Raw genomic sequence first — 18,351 nt, 5'->3', positions numbered from 1 at the left:
CTGTGTTACAGCAGAACCTCTGACCCAGCAGTCCTACTGTGTTACAGCAGAACCTCTGAATCAGCAGTCCTACTTGGTTACAGCAGGACCTCCTGTCCAGCAGTCCTACTGTGTTACAGCAGAACCTCTGATTCACCAGTCCTAATGGTTAATGTAACCTCTGGACCAGCAGACCTACTGTATTACAGCAGAACCTCTGACCCAGCAGTCCTACTGTGTTACAGCAGAACCTCTGGTCCAGCAGTCCTACTCTGTGTTACAGCAGGTCCTCCGGTCCAGCAGTCCTACTGTGTTACAGCAGAACCTCTGATTCAGCAGTCCTACTGTGTTATAGAAGAAGCTCTTGAAGAGCATATAATGTCAGTTATGAAACGTTAGAGCCTCCTGTCAGCTCTAAGTGAATGATGTTCCGTCACCGCCCCCTGACTTTCTCACCTCTGAATACACAAGAGTGAGAAGAGGTGGGGTAGCAGATCTTCTCAGCATGGCATGCTCGCTGACGTTCTGTCTTTTGTTTCTGTCTTTGTAAACGCTGAATGTGGTGTGATATGAATGCTGGTCTCAGTCCCCTGCTGAAGCACCTCCCTGTCACAGAACAAAGCTGGAGCTGTACTCCATTGTTCCCCTCCGGCCAGTGGCTCCTCCATAAGAGGCTCTGGGTTCAACGATGAGGTTGGGTTTATAATGCACACAGCAGGAGCTGTAATGTTCTGCCAGTCTCTCTGAGTGTGTGCTGACGGCTGCTTTAACACACACCCCACACTTCCTTGTGTGATCATTAATTTTTAATCTACGGTAACTCCAATAACTGCTTTGTTTCCCAGCTGCTCCAATTTTTGTCTGCAATCAAAGGTTGATTCTAGGCGGGTCCTTTATAACAGGAACTTCGTGTTCAACCAGTCGGAGCAGCCAAGGATGGCTAGTCTTTCTCTTCCCGGCATTGAGGAAGCTCCACGCGTAGAGGGCTACAACGACTAACGACTGCGCTACCACAGAGATACATCATGCCGGCTGTTAAAATGGGTCAGTTCTTTATCTAATTGTTTTGTCATTTATCGTTTAAGAGGATGTGTGAATGAAGGCTGTAATTTGATGTCTCCCCGGATGCTGGTTTCTGTTTGTTACTAAGCCTGGCTTATGTCAATATTGGAAATGGTAGGAGAGGGTAGCCACCTGCCCGCTTGTTACACGGTTGGCTATGGTCATCTTCATGTGGGACGGTAATCTGGTAAAGCATTTTAAATAAAGATGTTAAAATGCCACTGCCATGCCCGCCTGCTCAACCCTAATCGACCGCGTGATTACGGTACCCTACAACAGTGTTTACTTGTCAATCTATCCGTCATCTAATCATCTACCTCTGCCTACCTGTGGAGTACAGGTAGGCAGAGCTAGAAACAGGTTGGTACAGCTTGTAGCATTCTGTCAATATTAAAGAATGAATGTTGACTCTGGCTTTTAGGAGGACGATACTTGAAGACAAGCCAGGCAATGAAAGGTAAGTGTGTGGGTGTGGGGGGGGGGTGTCTGGGTGTGGGTGTATGTGTGGTTGTGGGTGTGTGGGTGTCTGTGTGTGTGGGTGTGTGGGTCTGGGGTGTGTGTGTGTGTGTTTGGGTGTGGGTGTGTTTGTGATAAGAGATGCACTGTGATGGACCAGTCTGTTCACTACGTCCTAACGTTCTGCGTTCCTTGGAGAACCCATCTGAAAATCATGTAAACCTAAAGTACGACGTGATGCTACCCGAGTGTTTATTCACGGGCCAGCGCTAATGAGAAGCTAGCCGGCGCTAGCGATGCTAACGATGCTCCTTTCTGCTTCAAGGGATTCTTCAGTATGCCGGTGGCCTGCTCGTCTTCCTCCTTGTTGCCCTCGTCATCCTCAAGAACACTTCCTACAGCATCACGCTAGACGGTACAACTCCTACATTCTGACCCACAGCATGTCGCCCTGCATCCTGGTCCCTGATTGGCTGGCCTGCTCTGACCCCATGTCGTCCTGGTACCCGAATAGCTGGCCTGCTCTGACCTCATGTTGTCCTGGGCTCTGATTGGCTGGCCTGCTCTGACCTCATGTTGTCCTAGGCTCTGATTGGCTGGCCTACTCTGACCTCATGTTGTCCTGGTCCCTGATTGGCTGGCCTGCTCGGACCTCATGTTGTCCTGGGCTCTGATTGGCTGGCCTGCTCTGACCTCATGTTGTCCTGGGCTCTGATTGGCTGGCCTGCTCTGACCTCATGTTGTCCTGGTCCCTGATTGGCTGGTCTGCTCTGACCTCATGTTGTCCTGGCCCCTGATTGGCTGGCCTGCTCTGACCTCATGTTGTCCTGGCCCCTGATTGGCTGGCCTGCTCTGACCTCATGTTGTCCTAGTCCCTGTTTTGCTGGCCTGCTCTGACCTCATGTTGTCCTGGTCCCTGATTGGCTGGCCTGCTCTGACCCCATGTTTTCCTGTTCATAGGTGATTATCTGAAGCCTAAGGAGGTTCCGGCTACACCATCTCAAAGTAAAGGTAGGTCAACCCTAATCAACTCAGTTAAGATGACAGGATACTTAGTCAGTCCCAGATGGGAAATCAGGGTGTCACAGTGAAGGTACAGAAATGTAAGTAAATTAAACCAAAGTCGTGATTAGACGGGAGAGTATATACTGTCTAATTGAGACGATTCATTATCATAACAACATTAATAAGACTGAGGGCTCCAGTATTAGGGTTATAGCCATGAGACCTGTGCCTACAGTGGGGTTAGTCATGTGACAATTCTCTGCAGTGGGGTTAGTCATGTGACGTGTATCTCTAGAGTGGGGTTAGTCATGTGACGTCTCTACAGTGGGGTAAGTCATATGAACTCTCTACAGTGGGGTTGGTCTTGTGAACTCTCTACAGTGGGGTTAGTCATGTGACGTGTGTCTACAGTGGGGTTGGTCATGTGACCTCTCTCTACAGTGGGGTTAGTCATGTGACCTCTCTCTACAGTGGGGTTAGTCATGTGACGTGTGTCTGCAGTGGGGTTAGTCATGTGACGTGTGTCTACAGTGGGGTTAGTCATGTGACCTCTACAGTGGGGCTAGTCATGTGACCTCTCTCTACAGTGGGGTTAGTCATGTGACGTGTGTCTGCAGTGGGGTTAGTCATGTGACGTGTGTCTACAGTGAGGTTATTCATGTGACCTCTCTCTACAGTGAGGTCCTGCGGTCTGAAGGTCTGTCCAGCTGGAACCTTCAGCTTCTCCATCTCCAGCGGAGCGGCCAACGTCGTCGCGCCTAAGATCTGCATCCAGAACAGAATGTGAGCAGAGACCAACTCTGGAAGTCGATCCTGCGGTTGCCCAGACACCTGACCGCTCTGCTCTCTGCCTGCAGGGTTCTCGGCTCCGTCCAGAACAACGCTGGAGTGGGGCTCAACCTGGTGGTTCTAAACGGCAGGTTATGAGCTCTGACCCCGCAGTGGACCGCGGGGGTTTGTTAATAGTGATGTGTTAATGTTGGGGTAAGGGAAACATGTCATGAACCATGGGTTATCGTTGGTGTGGTCGAGTGTCAGGGAGACATGTGATGATTCATGGGTTAATGTTGGTGTGGTCGCGTGTCAGGGAAAAATTTTATGATTCATGTGTTAATGTTGGTATGGTCGTGTGTCAGGGAGACATGTTATGATTCATGGGTTAATGTTGGTATGGTCACGTGTCAGGGGGACATGTGATGATTCATGTGTTAAGGTTGGTGTGGTCGTGTGTCAGGGGGACATGTTATGATTCATGGGTTAATGTTGGTATGGTTGTGTGTCAGAGGGACATGTTATGTTTCATGGGTGAATGTTGTGGTGCATCACGAAGGAGTGACTACGAGTTAAAGAGCTCAAAGATGATTGTGTTTCTGAAACAGGGAGGACTTTGCAGGTGGTCAAGCTTGGACACTATGACATGTATAGTGGAGGTATGTACATGAAGACTCTGCTCCAGAGCAGGTGAGGCCGTCTAGAACCTCCTCCTCCTCCCCCTGACCTGCTGCTCCTCTCCCTCAGACATTCAACCTCTCATCGAGGTCCTCCAGGGGCTCGAGAAGGGGAACATCGTCCTGATGGCCAGCTACGACGAACCAGCCACCAAGTAATGTCTAGATAACAAACTAGGGAAGGACTAGATATCAAGCTAAGAAAGGCCTAGTTATCAAGCTAGGAAACGACTAGTTATCAAGCTAGGATACGACTAGTTAACAAGCTCGGAAACCACTATTTATCAAGCTAGGAAACCACTAGTAATCAAGCTAGTGTAGGAGTAGTTATTAAGTTAATGTATGACTAGTCATCAAGCTAGTAAATGACTAGTTATCAAGCTAGTAAATGACTAGTTATCAAGTACTGATGCCAACTATGCTTTCATTTTCAGCATGGATCCTTATTTGAAGTGACTTCCTCAACAGACTAGTTAGGTGTCGGTCCCTCTCTGGGGTCATCCCTATGTTCCCCTTTTTTTAAAAAAAGGTCCTATGTTCCCCGTTTTTCACAAAAAGGGTCCTATGTTCCCCTGTAGCCATACATACCGGGGAGCATAGGATCCTTTTTGGGAAAAGCGGGGAACATAGGACCCTTTACTGGGAAAAGGGTCCTATGTTCCCTGCAATCTATCAATCTCTAAAAATATTTAAACTTTGACGCGACATTCGCGTGATGACAGCCAATTGGCGTTCAACAGCGTGGCCACTGATTGACATGTGTAACGTAACAGCCAATCAGCGTTCAACCGGCCAACTCAGTGCAGTGCAGTCCGGGGTGAACTGCAGCATTGAGGATAAAGTGATTGTTGCCGTTTGCGATTCCCGGAGCTCTTTATATAATAGCATATAATATAATATGGTAGTTGGCTATGGTAGTTATCTCGGCCGGAATTTGGCAGTAATGGTGGAAAAAGTAACAGACTGGGGAACATAGAACCCTTTTTTTTTAAAAAGGGTCCTATGTTCCCCAGTTTCATACAAAGAGGGGAACATAGGACCTGGGGAACATAGGACCCGGGGAACATAGACACGCTCCCCTCTCTCTGCAGGTTAACAGCCGAGGCCAGGAGTTTGATAGAGGGACTAGGCAGCACTTCGATCAAGGTGCTGGGGTTCCGGGACGTCTGGGTGTTTGTTGGAGGAAAAGGAGATGTAGCCAAAGGTACATTTGAAAAGGTAAGATTTTGTATGACCTCACTTCCTGTTAGAGCTTGTGTTCTGGAATATAACTTCCTGTTAGAGCTTGTAGTCTCAGTTAGAGCTTCCTGTCAGAGCTTGTAGTCTGGGATAGAACTTCCTGTAAGAACTTGTAGTCTGGCATAGAGCTTTCTGCTTCCTGTACTAATAGAGCTCCACTCTTTCAGCACATGAAGAACAACCAAGAGACAAATAAGTACGACGGCTGGCCGGAGATGCTCCAGATGGATGGCTGTATTCCTCTGTTCCATGAATAGAAGAACATTTCTCAATGAAACGAGAACATTATTCAATGTTTAGTATCTGTAAATTAAGTCAGGGGGGAGCTATGGTATGGAGGAATGTGAATCAGTCTGCTTTTGGATATAGTTGAAGTCGATAATTAAAGGGGCAATGTTGGCTTACTTATGGAAATTCCTATTGGATAAAAATGTTTTGTTTAATTCCAAGTATTTATTGGATGTAAAATGTTTTTCATATATGTACTGAGCTAGGCTCAATTGAAAATGTATTTGTATTGGTGCTTGAGGCTAAAGGATTATATGAATAATTTGTTTATATTTGGCTCTGATGCATCATTGTTAATTAAAAGTCTAATTTGATTGACAGCCCTCAGCTAATGAAAAGTCAAGTTCCAATTAAGTTTTTTTTTGTCGTGGCTATTTTCTTGTCTCGCTCTAAATCCGAGGAGTCCTCATTCAACAAAGTGGAGTTATGCCTCATATCCAGCCATGACATTAAAGATCCTATATCATGCTTTTTTATAGAGTAGGGTTACATGCCTTCTGCATGTTAAAAATACCCCTTATTATTTCTGTTCATTCCTTCAAAACCAAGAATGGTGGTAAATACCTGGTTTTGTACTGGTACTCAATACTGGACAGTGCCAGAAAGTGTTGATGAATCGGGTTAAAAAATCCCGATTAATTGAATTGAATTGGCCGAGTTGACGGAACTGAAGTCCCGGGACTCGTTCCCACACGGGTTCATTTTGCCGAGTAATCGCTCTGCCATCTCATTGGTCGGATCGCAGCACGTGACCAACACGAATGGCGGAAACATAAATCGCAGCACCGCAGGCCGACATGGAGCTGATGTTCTCTACTTTACTCTTCTAGTTGTTTAATTATGTCTACTTTAGTGTTGGACAACGGAGCGTACACAGCGAAGATCGGCTACAGCCACCAGAGCCTCAGGTAACTAACCTCTTCCGGTCCCTCCCCGTGCAGGGTCCTTTGTGAAGAACTACTCAGGCGTCAGAGGGGATGGGAAGATGAGGAAATGTTATGATGAGGTGATGGTGAGATGAGGTTATGTTATGATGAGGTGATGGTGAGATGAGGTTATGTTATGATGAGGTGATGGTGAGATGAGGTTATGTTATGATGAGGTGATGGTGAGATTAGGTTATGTTATGATGAGGTGATGTTGAGATGAGGTGATGTTGAGATGAGGTTATGTTATGATGAGGTGATGGTGAGATGAGGTTATGTTATGATGAGGTGTTGGTGAGATGAGGTTATGTTATGATGAGGTGATGGTGAGATGAGGTTATGTTATGATGAGGTGTTGGTGAGATGAGGTTATGTTATGATGAGGTGATGGTGAGATGAGGTTATGTTATGATGAGGTTGGTGAGATGAGGTTATGTTATGATGAGGTGTTGTTGAGATGAGGTTATGTTATGATGAGGTTGGTGAGATGAGGTTATGTTATGATGAGGTGTTGTTGAGATAAGGTTATGTTTTGATGAGGTGATGGTGAGATGAGGTTATGTTATGATGAGAACAGGAGAAAAAAGAATAAAATATTTAACCAACAGTCTTTATAAATAGAACTTATCCCGTCTTTTAAAACTGTCACATAAGCCAACCCTGAAGCCAGTTGCTCCTCGCAGCGTCGTCCCGAACTGTCAGTTCCGTTCCAAGACGTCGCGCCTGAAGACGTTCACGGCCAACCAGCTGGACGAGATCAAAGACCCTTCGGGGCTCTTCTACATCCTGCCCTTCCAGAAGGTGAGGTCAAAGGTTAAGGTCCGGGGGCTGCCAGTGTCAACGGTACAGGGCGGTGTGGTGTGACACTCTGGTTCTGTCCCCAGGGTTACCTCGTCAACTGGGATGTACAGCGGAAGGTGTGGGACCACCTGTTTGGGAAGGAGCTGATGAAGGTGAGCGTCTGCATCACAGTCAATCCGCTCCCCTGTGGGCTGCCAAGTCGCTGGGTTCTGTAGGGGGAGAGGTGGGGTGGTTGCAGAAGGGCGATGGGCTTGCAGGTAGACTCATGACTCACTTGTTCCGGGTTCACCTTGACTTTGCTGACAAATTGACTTATTGTAAGTCGCTTTGGATAAAAGCGTCTGCTAAACACCCTGAATGCAAGGCTAGTTGCAGGTCTCTTGGAAGGAGACTGTAGAAGCTGATCCGGTGGTTCTTCCCCCAGGTGGATTTTGCGGACACCAGCGTGATCGTCAGCGAGCCCCTGTACAACTTCTCCTCCATCCAGGAGTCCATGAACGAGATCCTGTTTGAGGAGTACCAGTTCCAGTCGGTGCTCAGGATCAACGGTGAGGCGCCCCGATCACAATGCACTTTGAAACTCCTCCCCTTACAGGGTGCATAAAAACACAATCAGTGCATCTTCAAATAAGGAAATGGTAATATTCTGTCTGTCTCGTTAAGGCCTGTCTGGTTAAGGCCTGTCTGGTTAAGGCCTGTCTGGTTAAGGCCTGTCTGGTTAAGGCCTGTCTGGTTAAGGCCTGTCTGGTTAAGGCCTGTCTCTTTAAGGCCTGCCTTTTTGTCATGCCTGTCTTGTAACGTCTGTTAACACCAGTCTTGTGGTAACATGTGTCTTGTTAACACCAGTCTTGTGGTAACATGTCTCATTAACATCTGTCTTGTTAACACAAATCTTGTGGTAACATGTGTCTCGTTAACACCATTCTTGTGGTAACATGTGTCTCGTTAACATGTGTCTCGATAACATGTATTTCGTTAGCACCAGTCTTGGGAGAACATGTTTCTTGTTAACACCAGTCTTGTGGTAACATGTTTCTTGTTAACACCAGTCTTGTGGTAACATGTGTCTTGTTAACACCAGTCTTGTGGTAACATGTGTCTCGTTAACATGTGTCTGGTAACATGTGTCTCGTTAACATGTGTCTCGTTAACACCAGTCTTGTTGTAACATGTGTCTCGTTAACAACAGGCTTGTGATAACATGTGTCTCGTAACATGTGTCTCGTTAACACCACTCTTGTTGTAACATGTGTCTCGTTAACACCAGTCTTGTTGTAACATGTGTCTCGTTAACAACAGGCTTGTGGTAACATGTGTCTCGTTAAAACCAGTCTTGTGGTAAAATGTGTCTTGTTAACATGTGTCTCGTTAACACCAGTCTTGTTGTAACATGTGTCTCGTTAACATGTGCCTCGTTAAAACCAGTCTTGTGGTAAAATGTGTCTTGTTAACATGTGTCTCGTTAACATGTGTCTCATTAACACCAGTCTTGTTGTAACATGTGTCTCGTTAACATGTGCCTCGTTAAAACCAGTCTTGTGGTAAAATGTGTCTTGTTAACATGTGTCTCGTTAACATGTGTCTCGTTAACACCAGTCTCGTTAACATGTGTCTCTTTAACACTGGTCTTGTGGTGCCTCTGGTCTCCAGCCGGCTCCATGAGTGCACACCACTACATCCAGACGAACCCGTCGGTGCTGTGCTGCCTGGTAGTGGACAGTGGATACTCCTTCACCCACATCACCCCCTACTGCCGCGGGAGGAAGATGAAGAAGGGCATCTGCAGGTTGGCAGCAGCACATACTCTGACCACAGCCACATCTGACTACAGCCTCCCTCTCAACCTGTCGATTTTACTTTGAAGGCTCAACGTCGGGGGGAAGCTGCTCACTAACCATCTCAAGGAGATCATATCATACAGGTAAACGCAAGCTGTAGCTCTGGTATCTCTTTATGGTTGCGCTGTATCTCTGGTATCTCTTTATGTATAGCTGTATCTCTGGTATCTCTTTATATTATAGCTCTGATATCTCTTTATATTGAAGCTGTAGCTCTGGTATCTCTTTGTTATAGCTGTAATTCTGGTATCTCTTTATATTATACCCGTAGCTCAGGTATCTCTTTATGTTATAGCTGTAGCTCTGGTTTCTCTATGTTGAAGCTGTAGATCTGATATCTCTTTATATTGAAGCTCTAGCTCTGGTATCTTTTTATGTTATAGCTGTAGCTCTGGTATCTCTTTGTTGAAGCTGTAGCTCTGGTATCTCTTTTTGTTGAAGCTGTAGCTCTGGTGTCTCGATGTTGAAGTTTTATCTCTATGTTCTGTTGAGCTGTATCTCTTTATGTTATAGCTGTAGCTCTGGTATCTCTTTATGTTATAGCTGTAGCTCTGGTATCTCTTTATATTGAAGCTGTAGCTCTAGTATCTCTTTATATTGAAGCTGTAGCTCTAGTATGTCTTCATGTTATAGCTGTATCTCTGGTATCTCTTTATATTGAAGCTGTAGCTCTGGTATATCTGTTTGGTTGACCTGCCCTCTGGTTTCTCCTTGTACCCCCAGACAGCTCCATGTGATGGACGAGACCCATGTGATCAACCAGGTGAAGGAGGACGTCTGCTACGTGTCCCAGGACTTCTACCAGGACATGAAGAACGCGCAGTAGGACCCCCCCCCCCACGACACAGAGAACATACTGAGAACATACTGAACCTGGGATAGGATGGGATGTATTATGGGATGTCTGCTCCTTTTCCAGACTGAAAGGAGAAGCTAACACCGTGATGAGGGACTACGTCCTTCCTGACTTCAGCTCCATCAGAAAAGGCTTCTGTAAGGTAAGAGCTGCTAGCATCCAGTTAGCTTCTGGAAGGCAAGAGCTGCTAGCATCCAGTTAGCCCTCTCCGGATAGACCTTTGTAAGGTAAGAGCTACGAGCAGGTTGAATTAGTGTTTTATAAAGCTACTAGCCTGGTCAATTATCGTTCTGAAATGTTTGCGCTAGCAGCCTTCTGTAAGACTAGTGGTGCTTTTGGCCCGTTCAGATAGCCGTCTGTATTATTAATGCCACCATCATATCAACCCATCCCTCAAAGGACTATCAGCCTGTTCAGGTCGACGTCGGGGAGGGCACGGAACCAGCCTGTTGGTCGGTTCTCAGGGCGTGTTGGTCGGTTCTCAGGGCGCGTTGGTCGGTTCTCAGGGCGCGTTGGTCGGTTCTCAGGGCGCGTTGGTCAGTTCTCAGGGCGCGTTGGTCGGTTCTCAGGGCGCGTTGGTCGGTTCTCAGGGCGCGTTGGTCGGTTCTCAGGGCGTGTTGGTCGGTTCTCAGGGCGCGTTGGTCGGTTCTCAGGGCGCGTTGGTCGGTTCTCAGGGCGCGTTGGTCGGTTCTCAGGGCGTGTTGGTCGGTTCTCAGGGCGCGTTGGTCGGTTCTCAGGGCGTGTTGGTCGGTTCTCAGGGCGCGTTGGTCGGTTCTCAGGGCGTGTTGGTCGGTTCTCAGGGCGCGTTGGTCGGTTCTCAGGGCGCGTTGGTCGGTTCTCAGGGCGCGTTGGTCGGTTCTCAGGGCGTGTTGGTCGGTTCTCAGGGCGCGTTGGTCGGTTCTCAGGGCGCGTTGGTCGGTTCTCAGGGCGCGTTGGTCGGTTCTCAGGGCGCGTTGGTCGGTTCTCAGGGCGCGTTGGTCGGTTCTCAGGGCGTGTTGGTCGGTTCTCAGGGCGTGTTGGTCGGTTCTCAGGGCGTGTTGGTCGGTTCTCAGGGCGCGTTGGTCGGTTCTCAGGGCGCGTTGGTCGGTTCTCAGGGCGTGTTGGTCGGTTCTCAGGGCGCGTTGGTCGGTTCTCAGGGCGCGTTGGTCGGTTCTCAGGGCGTGTTGGTCGGTTCTCAGGGCGCGTTGGTCGGTTCTCAGGGCGCGTTGGTCGGTTCTCAGGGCGCGTTGGTCGGTTCTCAGGGCGCGTTGGTCGGTTCTCAGGGCGTGTTGGTCGGTTCTCAGGGCGCGTTGGTCAGTTCTCAGGGCGCGTTGGTCGGTTCTCAGGGCGCGTTGGTCGGTTCTCAGGGCGTGTTGGTTGGTTCTCAGAGTGGTGGTTGATGTTCTCCTCTCACCTCCCTCCTGGGGATCTGGTGGTGGTGGTGGTGTTGTTGATGTTCTCCTCTCTCCTGGTGGTCTCAGGCCCCGGAGGACATGCTCTCCTCTGGGAAGTACAAGACGGGCGAGCAGATCCTGCGTCTGACCAACGAGCGCTTCGCCGTGCCCGAGACGCTCTTCCACCCCTCAGACATCGGCATCCAGGAGATGGGCATCCCCGAGGCGGTGGTCAGGTCCATCAGCAGCATGCCACCGGGTAACACAACAACACACAACATACAACATGCAACAAACAACAACACATCAACACACAAACACTCACCCACATCCCTGAAGCCGTGGTCAGGTCCATCCGCAGCAGGCCAGAGGGTAACGCACCCACACTAATATACTCTAACACACACCGATACACACCCACATCAGTAGCATGCCAGAGAGTAACGCACACCAATGCACACTCATACACACTACTACAATAAACCCACACACACCAGTGAGTGCCTGACGGCAGGTGTTTGTGTGCAGAGATGCAGCCCCACCTCTACCAGAACCTGGTGCTGACCGGGGGGAACTGCCTGTTCCCGGGATTCAGGGAGCGGGTGCAGCGGGAGGTCCGGGCCCTGGCCCCCGCCGACCTCCCCGTGGCGGTGCTCCTGCCCCCCAAGTACGTTAAGAGACTGCGGTAAAAGCAGGAGGGGAATGGGGGCACTGGGATTTAAGACAATGTTTTATTACTATTGGATTGTTTCCGACTTCAAAGTAAGAGTTCCTCTGACGTTGCTGTTACAAAATGAGCCTTGTAAAAGGATGGCTTCAAAGTAAGAGTTCCTCATGTTGTTATTACACAATAAGCCGTGTTGAAGGTTGTTCAAAGAGTTCCTCTGAGGTTGCTATTAATACATGTAGCAGTGTTAAAGGATGGTTTTAGAGTAAGAGTAGCTCTGACGTTGCTATTAAAACATGTAGCAGTGTTAGAGGATGGCTTAAAAGTAAGAGTTCCTCTGATGTTCTAAAGACGGCGTCTGTGTTTCAGTCCGGTGGGCTACGCCTGGGAGGGCGGGAAGCTGCTCGCTGACGACCCCGACTACGACGAGATGGTGGTCACCCGTGAGGAGTACGAAGAGAACGGCCATTTCATCTGTGAAGAAAAGTTTGATATTTGATGCAACGGCTAAACGGGCTGTTTCCCATGATGCCTCCTGAATACATGGTTCTTAATGCTAGGTGATAACTAGTGAATAAGGCCTGTCGGGGGGGGCTTTTGTTTTATTTGTTGGAAGACTCGAGAATATTGGCTTGTATAAAAAGTTTGGTAGAAAGTTTTACGTTTGTTTTTATTTGGTTATGGTCAGAGTATGGAGGATTTAGGGGAGCTTTATGTTTCATATTTACCGGCATAAAAATGTGTTTGCAGCCATGTTGAGTAAAACGTCTTCATTGCTGGGCATGTTGTTTATGTAAGCCTTCTCTGGTTTAGGATCAACACTGTTAAACCAACATGTACTTTCTGACCAAACGGTGCAGTTTTATGTGCCAGAAGAAGGATAAAACTGTGTGAGGACCCAGAACGTGACCAAATAAATGTTTTTTTTATAAAAGTGTTCAGTTTTCAAACCTCTATTTGCATTTTCTCACTTGATTGACGTGCATGGGCACGAAGTATCACGAACCGTGAGCCTTTGAGCAGGCCAATAGGGTGTCGCCTGAGCTGTGATTGGGCGGATTGGTATTGAGAAGAGTAAAAAACTGATTGGCTGGGAAACCGATTCTGTCGTCCAGAATAAACTACGGCCATGAATATGGGATTCAGAAAAAAAAATAACACCTGAATTAATCCAAATTTAGTGATTTATTGTTTATGATTTTATTCTCTTAAAGTTAGTCCCTCCCGTGTGTTTGGAATTATATATTTTGGTTTTTGCGCACGGCCTTCCGGTGGAGTTAGGCAGCACGTGACGGTTTCTAGGAAGGAAGGTAATCTTTTAACTACGCGCAGCATAACGACAGAAAGCACAGAAAGTAAGTATTTAATATAAAATTAATACCCAGCTTGTTCTGCCGTTGATTATGTATTGTATTTATGAAATCGTATTTAGATATATTCTTTTGAAACAAATTGCGTTTCCCGCCTTGTCCCGTGCTGCGCTCGAACTCGGCGGTAAATGGCTGAGTTTGAACGTCTGGTGAGAACACTTCAGTTAAACCAGACTTTACTGTTCAGTTAAACCAGTCTCCCGTTCAGTTAAACAAGATTTTACTGTTCAGTTAAACAACTCTTTACTGTTCAGTTAAACCAGACTTTACGGTTCAGTCAAATGATGTGGAATAAACGAATTCGATCCTTTGTGGTGTGGTGGTCTCGTGCTAGGTATGACTCGGAGAGTGGTAAATGTTCAACAACGTGGTTTATTCTAACAGAAACACGTGGTAAACGGGCTTGCGTTCTGGACGTGGTTCATGAAGCATCTCGCGTTCTGGAGGTGTTTCATGAGGCATTTCACGAACACAGGTAAACAAAGTTATATTGGGAGTGGGCGGAACGGTAAATAGGCCACGCCTACAATTTACCCAAGTAAACCTTTGGTCTGTCTTGGCTTAAACGAAAATGGCAAAGTGGCATGGTTGTAGTCTTTACCTTATCTATAAAATCATTAAAACCTTATATGGTGTTATCCATTATGTGGTGAAGAAACCATTCATAACTGTGGTTAGCTCGAAACATGTTATCAGAAATAGCATATAGACTAAAATAATTTACATCACAAACCAGTATTTACTGTTCAGTCAAACAGACTTTTTTCTGTTCAGATAGTCCGGACTTTATGTTGGGTTAAACCAGACATTACTGTTCAGTTAAACCAGACATTACTGTTCAGTTAAACCAGACTTTACTGTTCAGTCAAAACATTCTTTACTGTTCAGCTAAACCAGACTTTGTTGTTCAGTAAAACCAGAATTTCCGTTCAGTTAAGCCAGATCTTCCTGTTCAGTTAAATCAGACTTTACTGTTTAGTTTTACCGTTCAGTTAAACCAGACTTTACTGTTCAGTTAAAGACTTTTTTCTGTTCAGATAGACCAGACTTCACTGTTCAGCTAAACCCGACTTTATTGTTCAGTTAAACCCGACTTTATTGTTCAGTTAAACCAGGCTTTACTGTTCAGTTAGACCAGACTTTACTGTTCATTTAGACCAGACTTTCCTATTCAGTTAGACCAGACTTTAAGATCAGTTCAACCAGACTTTACTGTTCAGTTAAACTAGGCTAAAGACTCAAGCCTAAACTCCAGAATTGGGGGCCGGTTGGAGTCTGAGGTGTAAACGGGTCTGCTGATCCAGGTGTCAGGAGTGTTTCTGATGGCGACCAGGAAGCTGAAGAAGAAATCCAAGCACCCAGAGGGAAGCTCGGACCTCAAGGTGTTCGACTTTGACCTGGAGGAGAAGAAGCTGAGCTCAGAGGAGGACACCAGAGATGGTGAGAAGGCCACTCTCATACATGTTTCACTCCATATATTTGTGATACATAAATAACTGTCATTTTGTTTATTTCACAGAAACCCCTGTGGTAGACAAGTCGGGCAAGAAGAGAGGCTCTCTGGAGTTCTCTGCTGAAGGTCCAGAGGCTGCTGTTGGGTGGGTGGACCTTCTCACTCCTCATTAGTACTAGACTAGAGCATCCTTCTTGAGGTCTCTATGAAACATCTCATCACTCATTAGGACTAGAGCAACATTCTGGAGGTCTTTATGAAACATCTCCTCACTCATAAGACTAGAGCAACCTTCTGGAGGTCTTTATGAAACATCTCCTCACTCATAAGACTAGAGCAACCTTCTGGAGGTCTTTATGAAACATCGGATCACTCATAAGCCATGACACCAATACTACCACCCTTCAAGTATAATAATTCATCCCACTACATATAAAAATATACTATTCATATGTAATGAATCTATAAAACATAGTATGTCAATTTTCCAACAGGAAATAACCAATACAATTTAGTTTTCACAAGAATATACAAATATAGAACAAAATTCATGAATCATAATAGAGAATTTTTATTCTCGTTTTTCAATTATAGAAATGAAGTACAGTCTATGTTGGAGCGATTTGGTGGTGAGTACCTCAATAGTCTGCAAAGTATTTTGGGATGGTTATTTGATCTGTTTTATATGAATATCTATAAATTCATATTAGTGTAGTATCATAAGGTTATATTAATGTAGCGAGGGTGTAATGTCGCTTCTCCAGCTGATATCAGCAAAGTGATGCAGGCCAAGAGGAAACGCCTGGAAGTTCTGACTAAGACGTCGCTGAAGGGAAGCCACAGCAAGCTGGAGCAGCTGTGGAACAGCCAGTACAACCAGAGGTAGGGGTACCACCCATTACAGCACCCAGTACAACGTCCAGTATGACAGGAGGTATAGGGACCACCCAGTAGCAAACGCCCAGTACAACAGCCAGTACAACCAGAGGTAGGCTGGACACCAGTACAACGTCCAGTACAACCAGAGGGAGGCTTTACACCAGTACAACAGCCAGTACAAACAAAGTTAGGCTTAACGTCACCAGTACTCCCAGTATGGTGCCACATTCACCATCTTGTGGCGCTGTGTTCCCAGGCAGAAGCTGACCCAGGACTTCTCCCAGCAGGTGTCCTCGGTCCTCCAGCAGTGGGAGGCTGAAGCTCTGAGGGCCGAGGAGCAGGAGGAGAAGCTCAACGTGGGTTTGATGTTTCGTATCAGGGTTTGATGTTTCGTATCAGGGTATGATGTTTCAGCTCAGAGTTTGAAGTGCTCAGATAAGGGTCTGATGTTTCAGCTCAGGGTTTGATGTTTCAAATAAGGGTTTGATGTTTCAGCTCAAGGCTTCAAGGGTTTGAAGGTTTCAGATAGAGATTGATGTTTCAGCTTAGGGTTTGAAGGTTTCAGCTCATGGATGAAGGGCTTCAAGGGTTTGAAGGGTTCAGGGTTTGATGTTTCAGCTCAGGTTTTGAAGGTTTGAATGGGGCTGTTTTGTCTGTAGGGTCTCTCTCTGAAGAAGGTTTCCAACATAAAGTAAAGATAATTATAGAAAATGAATCTAGAGCAGTGGGACCATGAATGGTTCTAAGGTCGGGACCCTGGTGGTGCTCTGTGTGGTTCTTCTCTCTGCAGGTTATGTTCCGCCAGCAGCAGAAGCTCTTCCAACAAGCTAAGGTAGCTCAGAGCAGCAAACTGAAGAACATCAAGGAGCTTTATGAGCTCTTTATCAAGGTAGTCTAGCACAGCATGAGCACTTTAACAAGCTAGCCTACCACAGTATGAGCACTTCTTAAGGTAGCCTAGCCTAGCACAGCATTAGCACGTGTGTGTGTGTGTGTGTGTGTGTGTGTGTGTGTGTGTGTGTGTGTGTGTGTGTGTGTGTGTGTGTGTGTGTGTGTGTGTGTGTGTGTGTGTGTGTGTGTGTGTGTTTCCAGAACATGGAGGAGATGGAGAAGAGCCACGAGGTGTTCCTCCAGGGAGCACAGCAGGAGCTGAAGAAGGAGATGGCCGCGCTGCAGAAGAAGATCCTGATGGACACGGTGAGCTAGGGTTACTGAGGTCTTTGTCACTAAGGTCAGGGGCCATGGTCACTAAGGTCAGGGGCCATGGTCACTAAGGTCAGGGGCCAGAGTAACTAAAGTAAGAGTCACTAAGGTCAGGGGTTAGGGTCACTGAGGGCAGACTGGATAGACTGATCTATCCAGCACATATCTAGGTGGACAGCCCACCTGTGATGTCAGAAGCAGCACATTTCAAAAGCTTGTAATGGCTCATCACACTCACACCTGCTGGTATAATATGTCCCCTTTAATAATCAATGATCGATCATCGATTAACCATGCCCATCCCTAGTCAGGGGTCAGGGTCACTGAGGTCAGGGGTCAGGCTCACTATGGTCAGGGGTCAGGCTCACTAAGGTCAGGGTCACTAAGGTCAGGGTCACTGAGGTCAGGGGTCAGGCTCACTATGGTCAGGGGTCAGGCTCACTAAGGTCAGGGTCACTAAGGTCATGGTCACTGAGGTCAGGGGTCAGGCTCACTATGGTCAGGGGTCAGGCTCACTAAGGTCAGGGTCACTAAGGTCAGGGTCACTAAGGTCAGGGGTCAGGCTCACTAAGGTCAGTGTCACTAAGGTCAGGGATCAGGGTCGGTAAAATCAGGGTTGAGTCAAGTGTTGGTAGGGTTAGTGTTGGTTTTTAGTTTTTTCAGTGGGGTCGGGGATTAGTTATAGGAAGTAAGTGTTGGGTAGGGGTTATGTACAGAGTTAGGGTTATTGGGGTTAGTGATAGGGTTAGTAGGGTTAGTGTTTGACCAGCTGAGTGCGTGTCGCTCTCTAGCTCCTCAGTGTGGGACTCCCTAAGGAGCTTAGGGGGCGGGGCCTTACCGTCATGGCTTCTGTTTCCACAGCAACAGCAGGAGATGGCCACCGTCCGCAAGTCACTTCACTCCATGCTGTTCTAGGACCAGCGGTGCTGGGACCATTCATCTGTTCTACTGGTTCACCTTGTTCACCTGCATTGCTGAGTTTTAGTTCAACATATGACTCTTAGTTCTTCCTTTGTGGTTTATAGCTGACCGGATGTCTGAGGACATGATGTGTGACAAGGAGAGGAGCTAGTGTTACAGGACGGAGCTTTACATGTTCAGGGTTTCTGTAACCTTTCTGCTCCCGTTGTGATTCTACAAGAATAAAACATTAAGTGTTGAAAAGCTGCATTGGGTGTTATTATTAATAATGCTTATTGAAGCCCTCTGTGTTTTGTTTAGGCTGCTTCAAAGCAGCCTCATGAGTTCTGGTCTGTGTTGAAGGATCTGGCTGTAAGTCAAACACTGAGCTCCAGTGGCCTCGTTTATCAACCGTGCGTAGAAAAGGATCTAAATTCTTTCTAACGACTGAAATTTAGGATGTGCTTAAATACAAAAAAAATAGGTATTTATCAAACGTGCGCAGGCCTATCTTATGCACATCAGTAAGTCAATCTTGATAAATCCCACCTGTTCTGTACCATGCTCGTTCACGCTGACAATTTGCATTCAGAAACGCCTCCAATTAA

The 18,351-nt window shown here is 46.9% G+C and overlaps 3 protein-coding genes across 4 annotated transcripts; all 3 read left to right on the top strand.

The window, feature by feature from the left end:
* The first annotated feature begins 663 nt into the window (after positions 1-663).
* On the top strand, positions 664-5,749 carry LOC132464346 (protein FAM3C-like). The gene is made up of 10 exons (XM_060060675.1): positions 664-1,023; positions 1,463-1,498; positions 1,823-1,912; positions 2,458-2,508; positions 3,180-3,285; positions 3,360-3,422; positions 3,886-3,932; positions 4,021-4,105; positions 5,042-5,168; positions 5,357-5,749. Exons 1-10 carry the CDS (start codon positions 1,005-1,007, stop codon positions 5,444-5,446), a joined length of 714 nt encoding a protein of 237 aa, XP_059916658.1. The 5' UTR covers positions 664-1,004; the 3' UTR covers positions 5,447-5,749.
* Positions 5,750-6,207: 458 nt separating this feature from the next.
* actr6 (actin related protein 6) lies at positions 6,208-12,872 on the top strand. The gene is made up of 11 exons (XM_060060674.1): positions 6,208-6,385; positions 7,087-7,204; positions 7,288-7,356; positions 7,629-7,752; positions 8,855-8,990; positions 9,069-9,125; positions 9,766-9,864; positions 9,962-10,040; positions 11,359-11,530; positions 11,800-11,938; positions 12,308-12,872. The coding sequence occupies exons 1-11, from the start codon at positions 6,318-6,320 to the stop codon at positions 12,435-12,437; spliced, it is 1,191 nt and encodes a 396-aa protein (XP_059916657.1). The 5' UTR covers positions 6,208-6,317; the 3' UTR covers positions 12,438-12,872.
* A 132-nt stretch (positions 12,873-13,004) lies between these two features.
* Positions 13,005-18,011, top strand: sycp3 (synaptonemal complex protein 3). Of its 2 annotated transcripts, XM_060060676.1 has the most exons (9): positions 13,005-13,293; positions 14,613-14,748; positions 14,828-14,906; positions 15,356-15,390; positions 15,526-15,643; positions 15,897-15,996; positions 16,431-16,529; positions 16,733-16,837; positions 17,705-18,011. In XM_060060676.1, the coding sequence occupies exons 2-9, from the start codon at positions 14,631-14,633 to the stop codon at positions 17,756-17,758; spliced, it is 708 nt and encodes a 235-aa protein (XP_059916659.1). In that variant the 5' UTR covers positions 13,005-13,293; positions 14,613-14,630; the 3' UTR covers positions 17,759-18,011. The 2 variants fall into 2 exon arrangements, with proteins under 2 accessions (XP_059916659.1, XP_059916660.1); XM_060060677.1 differs by lacking the exon at positions 16,431-16,529.
* Positions 18,012-18,351: the final 340 nt, after the last annotated feature.

Source organism: Gadus macrocephalus, chromosome 9, assembly GCF_031168955.1.
Source record: "Gadus macrocephalus chromosome 9, ASM3116895v1".
Taxonomy (NCBI): Eukaryota; Metazoa; Chordata; class Actinopteri; order Gadiformes; family Gadidae; genus Gadus; species Gadus macrocephalus.
The sequence above is the reverse complement of the archived record's forward strand: the minus strand, read 5'-3'. Positions and strand labels throughout refer to the sequence as shown.